At 40.4% G+C, this 13,487-nt stretch overlaps 3 protein-coding genes across 3 annotated transcripts in view; 2 read left to right on the top strand and 1 right to left on the bottom strand.

Moving 5' to 3' along the window:
• Positions 1-3,809: 3,809 nt before the first annotated feature.
• LOC138058065 (uncharacterized) lies at positions 3,810-4,836 on the top strand. Its single transcript, XM_068903958.1, has one exon. It carries the CDS (start codon positions 3,994-3,996, stop codon positions 4,759-4,761), a length of 768 nt encoding a protein of 255 aa, XP_068760059.1. The 5' UTR covers positions 3,810-3,993; the 3' UTR covers positions 4,762-4,836.
• Positions 4,789-9,143, top strand: LOC138056086 (uncharacterized). Its single transcript, XM_068901924.1, has 3 exons — positions 4,789-4,798; positions 5,193-7,183; positions 7,712-9,143. The coding sequence occupies exons 1-3, from the start codon at positions 4,789-4,791 to the stop codon at positions 8,768-8,770; spliced, it is 3,060 nt and encodes a 1,019-aa protein (XP_068758025.1). The 3' UTR covers positions 8,771-9,143.
• Positions 9,144-9,804: 661 nt separating this feature from the next.
• LOC138056087 (mucin-like protein) overlaps positions 9,805-13,487 on the bottom strand; it is a 40,312-nt gene continuing 36,629 nt past the window's right edge. Inside the window, 3 exon segments of the mRNA XM_068901925.1 lie at positions 9,805-11,172; positions 12,243-12,656; positions 13,309-13,406. Coding sequence (XP_068758026.1) covers positions 11,067-11,172; positions 12,243-12,656; positions 13,309-13,406 — 618 coding nt within the window. The 3' untranslated portion in view covers positions 9,805-11,066.

The raw sequence follows: 13,487 nt of genomic DNA on the forward strand, positions 1-13,487 counted from the left end.
GCTAACAAGATGGAGTTGAAAAATGGCAGCCCACTGGCGAAGAACATCTCAATTCGCTATAAAGCTTCCCCACCTTGAAATTTTGAACCACATGCTCGAAATAGAGTCGGAAATTGTTCTGGAGAAGAAATAGGGCTGATTTTGAATCGTGAAGCGAGCAGATTAAGCCAAGACGCAAGGCTTTCCTTTACGAGTGCTCCAGATTATTTAAATTTCCTTGGCAAAAAATATTTTGATTCCCTTATTCGAGACTTTTGTCATAGGCCGTGATACGGGAATTCCCGCTTGCTGCAGTAAGCCCAACAACCAAAGAAAAGATTTGTGTAAAGAAATTTTCATTTAAAGTGGCAAGGCTCAACACAGCAGGTTTTGTGTGATACGGTGTTGTCTACAAAGTGGCTCCAAATCTTGTTATGATATCATCTCACTCTGCCCCATTGTGTCTTTGACTTCGCAAACTTTAACGTCTGAAAATGAAACCACTGAGAAAGCATTAAATTTGAAGCTTTTTTCAATTTGTATATTGTCATATTGCCCTAAGCTGCGAAAGTTTCAAGTTGATGAAATGACGCGCACAAGAAATTCTAACTCGGAGAACGAGACTCAAGTCGGCAGCTCATGCGTTCTCGTGGCCAAATCTAAGAAAATAATTCGTGATACGGGAATCGCCTTTAACAGCCGACACACAAATATCATAAGAATAATTTGAGTTAAACAGTGTAAATTTAAAAGTGGCAAGGCGCGCGCAAGCGACCAGCAAAGTGAGCCCATTGTCCTATTGAAATCTGTCACTTCGAGCCAGTTGTTTGATCGGACGTCTCCTTAATGCTACCCAGCGATATCTTGCCTAGTGAGTTTCGACGCTTTGCAATAAATTTTAAAAAATCCCAATCAGTGTGGATACATCATAAACTAATTTTGCAGGGAAAAACATGGAGATTGACAATGGTTCATAATTAAATTATTTATTTATTTGCATCAAATTTGCTCATCTGAGGCGAGGTACTATTTACACTTACATAAAACTGCTTATCACAGGATTTTTAAAAGCCGCAAATTTTGCAGAGAACATCACATGCACAATGCCACCACTAGAAATAAATGGCATATAGTCAGAATCCCCTACACAATTAGTTGTGAATGTGTTCAAGTTGTTAACTAACTTTGAAAAAGAGCTATAATAATTACCATTATGCACTTTACCTCTTTCCATTAAAAAAAATTATAAGGCTTGTAATTTATATACTGTTATTATTACAACATTAAAGGAAGCGTATTCAAACTTTGTCATCTTATTTACAAGAATTTTCAAGAAAGTATAAATTGATTTTGAAAGTCATTTTACTAGTCAATATTGCTTGAAATGCTTTATTAAAATCATTTCAAAAAGACATAAACAGGTAAAACATTTGTGAATATAATCCATAATGTGAATATATTAAAGTTAACAACTATCTCAGACAAAGAATAATACGATTACCGATATATTCTTAACTTTAAATCGTACTCAATGTACAGAACAGGATATCCCATTCAGTTGCAATATTTAGACTTTTAAACAAGCAATACTGGAGTACATACCAGCAAGTAAGGAAATCAGTACTGCGCAAAATAGTGTTCAAAAATTGCTTTTCAAAATGGGATTTTAGATGTGCTGTTTCGATTTTAAAGAGAAAGGTCATTCCAAAAGTATTTTCCAATAATGGATAGGCAGAATTTTCTTATACATATATTGGTTATAGTATGAAGAAATAAATGCTGTAAAGATGCATCCTGAGTTGAATGATTACGTTGCTCCGAAACCAGTAATATGGAAAAAAACTACTGGACTTATCACCACAAAGACAATTATGCATAAATAAATGTGTACATTTTAGCAATATCATGAAATTTCAATAGACCTAAGGAAACAATGTGGGGTAGGGAAACATCATTGATGATTCCAATAACTTTATTTTGCAATTTTATAAGCTGTGACAATGGGTTTTCATAATTAATACCCCACAATATGCAGCCATACAGTAACTGGCTAAATAACCAAATAATAGATACTGATTAAACAATGTTTACTGATATTGGTTAACCGTAATGATGATGTTAATATAAATTTATTAACTTTGTTACAAATATAATGAATATGATCATGCCAGGAAAGGTGATGGCCAATATAGATATCATACCCAAGTATCTAAAGATTGAAACTTGCTCAAGGCATTGACCAGCTAAAGTTAATGAAGGAAGTTGAAATTTACTTTCTGATGAGGATTGAAGATAAGATATTTAGTTTTCGTTAAATTTAAAGTTAATAAATCTTGGTAGTTCAGAGCTAATGTGAGTTTGAAGTTCATCTGCATATAGATAATAGGGAAGATATCTGTTGACAAACATTGATGTGCAAACCACAGGAACAAAAGACCCTTTGTTTCAACAGCCAGTGAGCCTCTGGTTGGCACATTAACGACAATAGGTAAACAATATCTTCCCTACAGTGTTTCAGGGGGCCATGTTGCAGAGGCTTCCCCTCCAAATAATATATAATTTAAACAAATTGCTATTTACAGGGTGTTAAGTGGGTAAAATGGTCAGAAAATGAGAAAATCGGATTTTTTATTAACTAAAAGTAGGAGCAAAATTGCAGCATTTGCACGAGAATAGGTCAAGTAATGTAAATGCCTAATTGAAGTCATCATTGAGAGGTTCAAAACTATTGCTTTTAAATCAAGATGAAGCACAAGCTTGCTGCATTTTTCTCAAGCCATGAGCACAAAAATAGTTAATTTTTCCTGAAAAACCAGCGAATTTAAAAGTCTCAGAAAAATAGGAAATAACAATAGCTTGCACATTCATCAACTACCTACAGGTTACTCGGTACCCTTATTATCTACCCTCCGATTTCACTCCATGGCGACTTAATAAATCCTCTATTCACGTTGCTAATTGCAAGTAGTAGTTAAAATATGGGAACTGGAAAAGAAGAAGAAGGCGTTAATAACGCTGGCATTTCTTGTAAGGTTTCTGTGGACAATAAGGAAGGTAAAATACACTAATTTTTTAAAGAAAATTTAATGGGCTGCGCTAGCTTATATTGGCTTGAGATTACATACAAAACGAAAGGAACAGTGAATCTTACCTTAGCAGACTTGACAGCACGGCCTCGGCTAAACAACCACCTCAATCGATCTATGACAACATTCAGGAACATTTTAACTCGGCAATCTGCCCAAATCAATTGTGCTTACGGTGCATGAAGCCACGGACGAAAAATCGATCATGCGAAAGTGAAAGACTTACAAAGAAAACAGCTTCTACCACTGAAATACCGCTATTCCTAAAGAAGAAAACGTGTATACGTCGCTGCTGCCATGAAAATCCCTGCAGCAAGTGATCGAACAAGACATCTTTGGCCGCCATCTTGTTTGTTACTTCGCGCGCGCGCGTGTGAAAAAACCTGGGTACAAGAAAAACCATCAACCAATCAGACAAAAGTCTCCTTTGTTGTGGTACAGCACACCCTCCCTGAGAGCCAGGAAGTCCCACTGAGGCCCAGTAGGCCTTTGTAGTCGAGTCAAGGTGGGCAATAGCAGGCCATTCGGGGCGGCTGCCTGCATCCTTCCATTTCACGATGTGGGAAATTGATCTGTCTGCCATCTGAGAGGTACAAAATTGTGATGGTGTCCACTGTTGGCTTCCCAACAGTTCCTCGTCCTTCAATTCGTCTTTCCCAGTGATGGCAGACTTCGAGTGCAGCTCTCTGACGACTGGGAAGGTGTCAGCTGGCCTACTTCCTTGACCGTCTCCAGGTAATGGGAAATTATTAGCGGTACGCAGTAAAGCAAATAATTGCTTTCTGCACGTTACGATTGGAATGTTATTTATTGTCCTTTGCATTGTCAAGTTACTTGCAAGTCATTTGCATTTAGTATATATCGGTTAGCATATTCGATTCGTTTCACTTCGGTCTGTACTGCGAACGACTTCAGTCCAGTAGACATCATGCCTGCGGATGATGATTCTTCCAGAAGCAATCCAGCTTTAGACGAAGCTTCGCGGAGTGCTGTGAAGGCTTTGGTCAACGAATCAATTGCCAATTTGACCGACAACTTAACCGAGGTAATTGAGAGCCGTTTGGGTGCTTTTGCCACGAAGTTTTCAGCACAAAACAGTTCTACCGTGACTAACGCAGTTAAGAAGGCTCGTTTGGACCGGTATATCTGCAAGAGAAAGGGCAATCAGCAGCAGTTAGATCACGCTCACGACGTCTTGGAGAAGTTTGATGATGCCACCGACTCGCTCAAGGCCGGCGCTCATGAACGAGTGAAACGATCCTTGGAAGAAGGTACGAAGCTAGTCTCTAAACGTATCAAGGCCATTAAATTAGCTGACAAGAGCGAATTCGGTTGGCTGACAGTCAGCGAGTACCTATCGGACGAGTTGGCGTCCGATTCAGATGATGAGAAACGAATGTATCGCTCGGAGAAGAGGGCGGAGAGGAAGGTGAAGGAAAAGCTGAAACAGAAGCGAAGCAGACCGCAACGCAGCGCCTCCTTATCGAACCGAAACTCGTCGTCTTACAGTTCTAGGAACGAGAGAAGTGATGATCGTTTCGAGCCACGCCCTAGACGCTTGGGACCTTGTTTTAAGTTGAGTATACCGCTTTGGTTACTTTTTTCACTAGCTTTGTTCTTTTACTTCGGGTACGCACGCAGACCGTATCCAGTTTGCTCCATGTATTCTGTTGTGCCTTGTGCTATTTGGTCGTAATATGCCTAGTATAGTGCAGAATGGAGAATGATTTGCGGTACGCAGTAAAGCAAATAATTGCTTTCTGCACGTTATAATTGGAATGTTATTTAATTTCCTTTGCGTTGTCAAGTTAGTTGCAAGTCATTTGTATTTAGTGTATATCGGTTAGCATATTCAATTCGTTTCACTTCGGTCTGTATTGCAAACGACTTCAGTTCCGTAAACTAATTTTGTATGCTTTCAGCCGCTTTGGGAGCAGAAATGTATTTTAATTTTGTTTATATTTATTTTTACTTTTATTATTGTTATTTATTCGTTATTATTATTATTATTATATTATATTTATTTATTTATTTATTTTGTACGATAAAATTTACAGTGCGGGGAGTTTGGGCACCTCAGCGCCTCCTGTAGACGAAACGTGGACAGAGGCGGGCGTGATTGACTAGCTGACGTGGTTGATGAGGATTCCAATTTATTTCCTTCGTTTAATAAGCGTGCGGCAGGCGAATTTGTTGCGGAGACCACCTGTTCGAGTGTATCGGGGAGACTGGAGAAATCAGCATATTTCTGGGAAACGTGTTTGCAGGCCCCGGACTTTGTTTTAAGTATCATTCGGGAAGGTTATAGATTACCTTTTGGTCAATACCCGTCGCCTTGTTTTCTTGTAAACAACAAATCTTCGCTCGATCGCCCGCATTTTGTGCAGCGAGCTATATTGGAGTTACTAGCTAACTGCTGTATTCAGGAGCACAGCGCCTCACCTTTTTGCGTGAACCCACTCTCTGTTGTCGAAGGCAAAAAGCTTCGTTTGGTGATAGATTTGAGGCATATTAATCAATGTCTAGTTTTGCCCAAATTCAAGTATGAAGATTTGCGATCTCTGTCTGAGGTTTTGGATGAGGGTGACTGGTTTTTTACCTGGGACCTCAAGTCGGGCTACCATCATGTCAGGATTCATCCGGATCATCAAAACTATTTGGGTTTTGCTTGGAATTTCAATGGTGTTCTCAGATATTTTACTTTTCAAGTGCTTCCTTTTGGGCTTAGCAGTGCTTGTTTTTGCTTCACGAAATTGCTGCGGCCTCTTGTAAGGCGTTGGCGTTCGATGGGTCACGTCAGTTTTGTCTACCTAGACGATGGTTTATGCAGTCTCCCCGATAATTGTTCCGCTCAAGCAGCGAGTATTATTCAGCGTAAAGATCTCGGTTCTTGTGGATTTGTCGTTAATGAAGATAAGTCGTGCTGGTCGCCCAGACAAATTGGCGAGTGGCTAGGTTTCGTAATTAACACGATTTTAATGCAGTTCCGAGTTCCAGAAAAGAAAGTAGCGAAGCTCAAAGCAATATTAGACTCTGCTATTCAAGACGGCTTCGTAACGTTCCGGAATTTAGCCAAGATTGCGGGATCGGTAAATTCTATCTACCTTGCGGTTGGGCCGATTGCTCGATTACTCACTAGGCAAATGTACGCTGCCATTGATTCCAGATCAGCTTGGTATTCTATATTGCCTATTTCATCTAGTTTGATGGTAGAATTGAAGTTTTGGTATTTGAACATTGACTGTTTCAATGGCTATTCGATTAGGCCACCTCCTACTTCGTCCGTCGTGATATTTACCGATGCAAGTGATGTCGCATTCGGGGGGTTTTCTTCCAATCTTAGCGTTTCTTCTGTCAGCGGCATGTGGCTTGCGGATGACAAGGGCCAAAGTTCTACGTATCGGGAGCTTAAGGCAATATACTACGTGTTAGCATCCTATGCCAAGGAGTTGGAGAGTACGAAAGTGAAAGTCTTTACGGACAATGATAATGCCGCCAGAATTGTTTTAGTTGGCAGTCGCAAACCACATCTTCAAGCGTTAGCAATCGACATTTTTCAGCTTTGCTTAGCCAAGCGCATTGTTCTCGACGCGCAGTGGATTCCTCGTTCTGTTAATGAGAGAGCCGACCTTCTGAGCAGGTTTGTCGACAAGGACGATTGGTCTTTGAATCCAGCAGTTTTTCAAGATATCGATGTTAAGTGGGGCCCTCATACCGTCGACCGGTTTGCTTCTTACTATAATGCCCAACTTCCCAGGTTTAACTCCAAATTTGCTTCGCCTGGCAGTTGCGGAGTAGACGCGTTTGCCCAAGATTGGAGTTGTGAGATCAATTGGATTTGCCCTCCAGTCTCTTTGATAGTGCGCTCTGTCAGAAAGCTTGAAGCTTGTAACGGGTTTGGGACCCTGGTTATACCTGAATGGCCATCAGCGTCCTTCTGGCCTTTTTTGCATTCCACTCCTTCTAGATTTAAGAGCTTTGTTAAAGATGTTTTTGTTCTCCCTCGGATTGACAATCTGCTCATTGAGGGTCCGGGACAAATGGAAATTTACAAGTCCAAGGATTCCGCATTCAGTTCATGTCCTTCGTTCAGGATGTTGGCCTTGCGTCTTCAATTTGTATAGCCTATTTATGGCTTGTCACCATTTAGGTGTGTAGTTTGAGTTTTTGTTCCGTTTAGGAGCATTCGACTTATGATTTTTATGTATGGTGCCTTTTAGTGCACTTTTGCCTATTTTTGGCCTTTTCACCATTTGGGTGTGTAAATTGATTGATTGCTCCATTTAGGAGACATGGCGTATTGTGCCTGAGTCATGTTTGGTGCCTTTTTAGCACACGTTTTCCCTATTTGTGGTCTTGTCACCATTTTGGTCGGTGGATTGCTCTATTTTTCATACCTTTCGTCTCGTTTTGGGAGTTTTTTATGCACGCTTGCCTAGTTACAGCCCGAGTGATGGCTCCATTTTTGAGTTCCTTTGCATTTTTGCATGTATGCTCCTATACCAGAATTTATTCGTGTTTCGGCTTTTTGGCCGCTTTATTCGTTCTCATCCCTTTCGTCATTTTGTAGTTTACGAGTTATATTTGTCCCCCTAATTCTCTTAGGCATTAATATTACAGAAAAACTATAATTATACCATTGCCAGACATGGTCTTGTTGCGTTGACTGCGTTTTCTGTGCTTCAGATGTTTTGCAGGTCGGCTCATGGCGAGAAGTACCGTCCCTTACAGATCCCTCTCTTCAGTCTTTGGTACCGGATCTTCTCGATCTTCAGTTAGAATCCAAGGCGACTTCCACCCTCTGTAAATACAATAACGGCTGGTCCAGATGGCGAAGGTGGGCATCCTCCAAGATAGGCGTTCCAGTCATCCCAGCCAAGCCTCTCCCCCCCTCCCTGTTTATCACGGAGCTGTGCCATGCGGCCCTCCGGAAAGGAACGGGAATCTCGTCAATCGAAGGTCTGTTCTACAGTATACGTTGGGCTCACAAGCTGGCGGGCATTGAATGCTGTCCTACTGACCACCCTTTGGTTCAATCGTCGCTTGAAGGTGCCAGAAGGAAGCTGGGTAGACCAATCAAACCGAAAGAACCGCTTCCCATTGACTTGTTGCAAGTTATTACCGAGCATTATAGCTCTAGCGAGTCTTTGGCCCATATTCGCTTTTTATTTATATTACTAGTTGGTTTCGCCGGTTTTTTCCGGATTGACGAGTTATTATCCATGAAACTCGGAGATATTACTTTATTTACGGATCGAATGTCTATTTTTGTGCCGAAACGAAAGAATGATCAGATCAGAGAGGGTCATACCTCGGTCATAGCTAGATCGGGAAATTTAACTTGTCCTGTAGCAGTCACTGAGAGGTTGGTTAGTTTTTTACCAGAGCCTAAGAATCCTCATTTTCCTTTGACTAGGCGTATTGTTAAGTCTAAGTCAGGGGAGCGTTTTCATGGAAGCATCGGTATTTCTTATTCTACGATCTTGCTGGAATTTAAGAAGCTTGTTGGTCCTTTTGTTGACGATATTTCCATTTTCGGGACGCATAGTATCAAATCAGGGGCAGCTTCACATCCTGCCCGTAGAGCTATCAATGAGACACTTTTAGACAAGCATGCTGGTTGGAAATGTCCTAAAACAAAGAAGCGATACGTCAAGCATGTAGCTGAAGACTTGTTAAATGTGACCAAAATAATGGGCTTGTAGATTCGTTTGATTTTGCATTGTTTGCCTTGCGTCGGATAGGCATTGTATTTTGTTGTGTGGCCTCGTAGGAAAGGCTGGCGAATGAGCCTTGGTTCCTATCCAGATTTCCAGTTTTTTCCTCGTGTTGGGGTTTTTGAAGGTTTTTTCTGGCCTCCGTGCTCATTCGTCATTTATTTGCCGTATTCCATGCATGCTTTTTCGTGTTTATTCAGTTTACGTTACTTTATGATTACGCAGCCTTTAGGGAGCAATGTGAGCCTTGGCTCCTATCCTTCGTGTCTTGCGAATTACATTGTCAATATATTTACTCCTAATAAAGTTTGGAGAATGGTCGTTCGTACGCACGCAGACCGTATCCAGTTTGCTCCATGTATTCTGTTGTGCCTTGTGCTATTTGGTCGTAATATGCCTAGTACAGTGCAGAACTCTTTTTCCTCTTGACGCCGACAAGGCGTGCAATTTGTTTCAAAGCAAGGACGCCGTGACAACACATCTGCATTCTAATGACCTTTGCCCGCATGTCCCTGCAACATGACCCCTCGTGTCTGCCCACCTCAAAGCCAAATTAATCATCGAGATTGTGGGGCTTAGTTCTACTTTCTCAGGTCAAATTTTCAAACAACGTGTGCCAGGTACCAGGCAGACAATGTTAGCTCTACTTTTTAATAAATTATACACAGGTTAAAGCTCATATTCTGATACCTGTTAATTATTGGCCGTGTAAGTTTATAATACACAGGTACTTTAACCTTGCCTCCACTTCCTCCTTCTTATCTCAATTGATAGCGGTGTTTGTTTTGATGAAAAGTTCTTCATTGGAGATGATTCTCGGCCAGAAAGTCCTGAGAATTCTCCTAAAAATATTCTTTTTTGCAATATATCTGTCATGATTGCCTAAACACCCAAGAGTCCGCACCACATAGGAGGACTGATGGAACGATGCTCTAAACAATCCCGCGGAACTCACGAGAGATGCATGGGGAACGAGGTACCGAATAATGAATATATAAAGGAGGCGGGGATGGGGGCTGTACACTGAACAAACCAAAAGGACAATTTTATTTGGGAGACTTTTATTAGCCATTTGAAACAATAAATGGGAAAGTGATGTTATTTTAAGGTCAAAATTTTAACCTCAGACTGGGACACAGGCTCGTTTCAAACGTCGAACTTTTCATGTGCCGAATCTAATGCAAATGAGAAAAATCTATTGTTTTCGTTCATTTGCATTAGATTCGGCACATGAAAAGTTCGATCCTTGAAACGGGCCTCAGTGACTCAACTGTTTTTGCTCGAGTGTTCCTAGGAGAGAACATCTCGTTGGCCAATCGTTATACTACATAAACGTAAAATCGTCTCATATTATGATCATGCACGGGCACACTAATTAATACGCGTTAAATTATTTCTGACAACTAGATGACACATGTCCAAATTCTTAACAAACAGCAAATAGATAAAACTTAAGTCGCTAATCGTTTTCTTTTGACAATTGGGAATGGGAGCTAACGAGCAGATGTCTTTGTCAGGTAAAACAATGGTTATAGCAGACATAGTGGAGGTGATATGCAAATGTAGCAATTACTTGTCTCCGCAGCAACATTTTATGGTAATAGAGAGTTTTAGATTGTAGTACGAGAACGGCTACGAATACGAATTTTTCTCATAAAACAACAGTGAGCACGCGCAAACCAGCGCCATTTTGGCGGCAAAAACGTGACACCGTTGTCATTTTAGTACGTGGTTTTGCAAAAATGTCGTCGCGTCAAAACAAGTCGCCAAAACGATAGCGGTTTTGGCATTTTTTCGATCAGGAAAAGGCTCAGTTACCAGCAATAAGAATAACCGAGCAACCTATGCTGCTAACAAAGAGCAAGATTAATCGTCCGGGTTATAAATGTTCTCAGTATTTTCGCTAAAACGGGCAGTCAAATCTCGTACTCGTTCTCGTACTCGTCCTAGAATCTAAAGGTCTCTAATATTTGCTCCTAATAAATTTCATGGGTCATCTTTTGACAATCGTGAAGAGTGAGATAGATAACCAGACGGTATACCATGGCAACAAAATTTGCAGACATCCGCGTTCGAAATGCAACTACTGCAGTGGACACAGTCCTTCACACCGTTATACAAAAAAAAAAAAAAAACCTAAAATTACAAAAATCGCCCTATTATATAAAATTACGCCGCGCAACGCTGATGGATTATTTACCTTTAAAATTAAGTTCGACCTTTTATCATTATTTTCTGCCTTTAACAAACACTTGTTGCTTCTTCGGATACGGTTTTCATTCTTTCACTTTGGCTGGTCGCTGTTGTATCCATGATTGATGGAACCAGGAAAGACTTCCATTTCCACCTTTGATTTGTCTTGCGGAGAATCGGCAATGCGCTTGGGAATTCTTTTAAACATTATGCAAAACAGGAAAATAAAGGGATTAATAATCAAATTATGAATCTTAAGCATGTAAATCTCTCAACTTATATCTTCTTACACGATAGACATTTCAGTTTATTCATCAATGATGGAAAGGTGTAGCCCGTGGGAATTTTATAAAGAAGGCAAGTTGCCTGGCAACGGACGAAAGGACAACTGAAAGCCATAGTCCCAGGCACGAATCTAACCTTTGACCTACGTAAAACAGATAGAATTCTAAACCCATTGCACTAATGTAAATTAAAGGAGAGCTACAATACTCGTCACATTTGTTGGAACACCCATCCCCGTTTCCCCCTTCCTCCAATGTTGATTTCCACAACTACTAGTAGTCGCCCGAAAAATTCTGACACAACATTGAATTGGGGGAAGGGGGATGTGGTATAAGCTACGATCTTGTAACACGATGATTCTGGACCATTCGCTAAGTGTTCCAACTAAATATGTCTCGTATTGTAGGTTGTTTTATCTAGATCCTGAATCGCCTAGTTATATCTAAATCTATCTAGGTCCTGAACGACCTACAGCAGCTCTTCAGTGAGTTCTAGTAGCTCATAGGTAGAACATTCAGAAACGTAGGTCGGAGGTTCGATTCCAGCCTTGGACGCTGATTTTCAGTTGTCGTCCTTTAGCCCGTTGCCAAGCAACGTGCTTTTTATATACATTTTAGTTTGTAGTCGTAGTATGCATTTTGACCCGCATTTCTTATTCCGCGTTTTGACTTTAATTAACTCATTTTAATTGATTTGATCAGGCCACTGGTAATCTATACTTCAACTCCTTTCCTGGAGTGTAGTAAAGCACTTCGAGAAAAAAGTAGCTTGCTCAAGACCATAACTCATTCGTCCATTCAGGGATCAACCCGTTTTCTAATGCAATTACCATAACACTTCCGAGTCTACCAGGACACAAAGCAGAAAATTGTACAAAATTATTCGATTGTTCTTAGGCCGGCATCAAATCGTTATTTTTTCATTGACTGATTTCTCGTAATAAATATAACAAATGGGGTAAAGATCACCACTTTTGTCCTACCTGTTCTTTGGATTACTGCATTTCAGTATGATTATAACAGCAATGATAATGACCAACAGTCCGCCAGCAACGGAACCCGCAATGATGTAAGGCATCTTGTAAGAGGCCTTCTCAATAGGCCTAGATGGAGCTACTGTTGATGTTACCATTGTTGACGTTTCAGCGACGAGGGTTTGCACGCTCGAAATGTTACCATTAATGGAGTTTGAAATGTCTGCCATAGACCCTTTAACGATGGAAACGAGGTTGTCTTTCGTGATAGCGTCAACATTGGAAATTCCGGGTGGAAATTGCAAGTAAAATGCTAAGCTTGCCAGTAGAGGATCCATAAAGATCTGTTTTGGGTAGCCTGGAAGAATGTGAACTTGGTCTTCTGTGAAGATGATGAACGAAGCTGCCCTCTTACGGCGAGCACTGAACAAGCCATAAAAAAAAGGAAACATGAACTACCACATCACCGATTAACTATAATTTTAAATTGTCTGTTGCTTTTTGTTTGTTTGCCTTTTCTATCTTTTTCCTGGTCGTTTTTGTAAATGTGCATTTACAATAGACATCTGGGAAACACAAGCAAACGTAAAATTTGTTTAAAGGTGTCAATAATACCACTGCTTTGCAGAATCTTAAGAAAGATAACATTAGTAATAGAAGTCTTTGGCGGGTTACTTAGTCATCTTTTTAGTCATTTTTTTATTTCTTCCTTAACTCAACAAGCGATGTTAATATTGATGTAAGGCAAAGAAACGCTTAGCTCGCGCGAGCTAGTCTGAAAGCCCTAACCTTATTCAAACGGAGCTACTTTACTTCTCCCGGAACGACGTTTAAACAATGAGGATGAACAGTACGCTTAAAACTTTGCTTCGTTTGGAATCGTCAACAATACATCAATAACGGTATTTGTCATGATTTCACAGTAATAGAACATTTTAAAAATGAACAAAACAAGTAAGGGAAAGAAGAAATAAAATGAATGAGGGAAATTTAAAAGGAACAAAACAAATGAGGGAAAGAAGAAACAGAAGGAACAGGAAAGTGAATGGAAAAACAGAAAAAGCAGAAAATGTACCTGGTAGGTGTAGATCTGCAGTCATCCGTTTCTGAGCAGTGCTTCGTTGCTGCTGTTGCAACTGCAGCCTTGAATGCTGCTTGTAGAGGCTGGTTCCACTGAAAAGGAATAACAAAGAATACCCAAGACAGATCTCTTAAACGAGGCACATGTTGTGACTGGGACAATTATATAGCTCA

The sequence above is a fragment of the Montipora capricornis genome, chromosome 7 (genome assembly GCF_036669925.1).
Source record: "Montipora capricornis isolate CH-2021 chromosome 7, ASM3666992v2, whole genome shotgun sequence".
NCBI lineage: Eukaryota > Metazoa > Cnidaria > Anthozoa > Scleractinia > Acroporidae > Montipora > Montipora capricornis.

Bases quoted from the DNA above. Each gene is read 5' to 3' on its own strand.
- LOC138056086 (XM_068901924.1), top strand. The intron at 7,184-7,711 runs GTATAGCCTATT...TACCATTGCCAG, and splicing joins TGGCCTTGCGTCTTCAATTT to ACATGGTCTTGTTGCGTTGA.
- LOC138058065 (XM_068903958.1), top strand. From the start codon at position 3,994: ATGCCTGCGGATGATGATTCTTCCAGAAGCAATCCAGCTTTAGACGAA.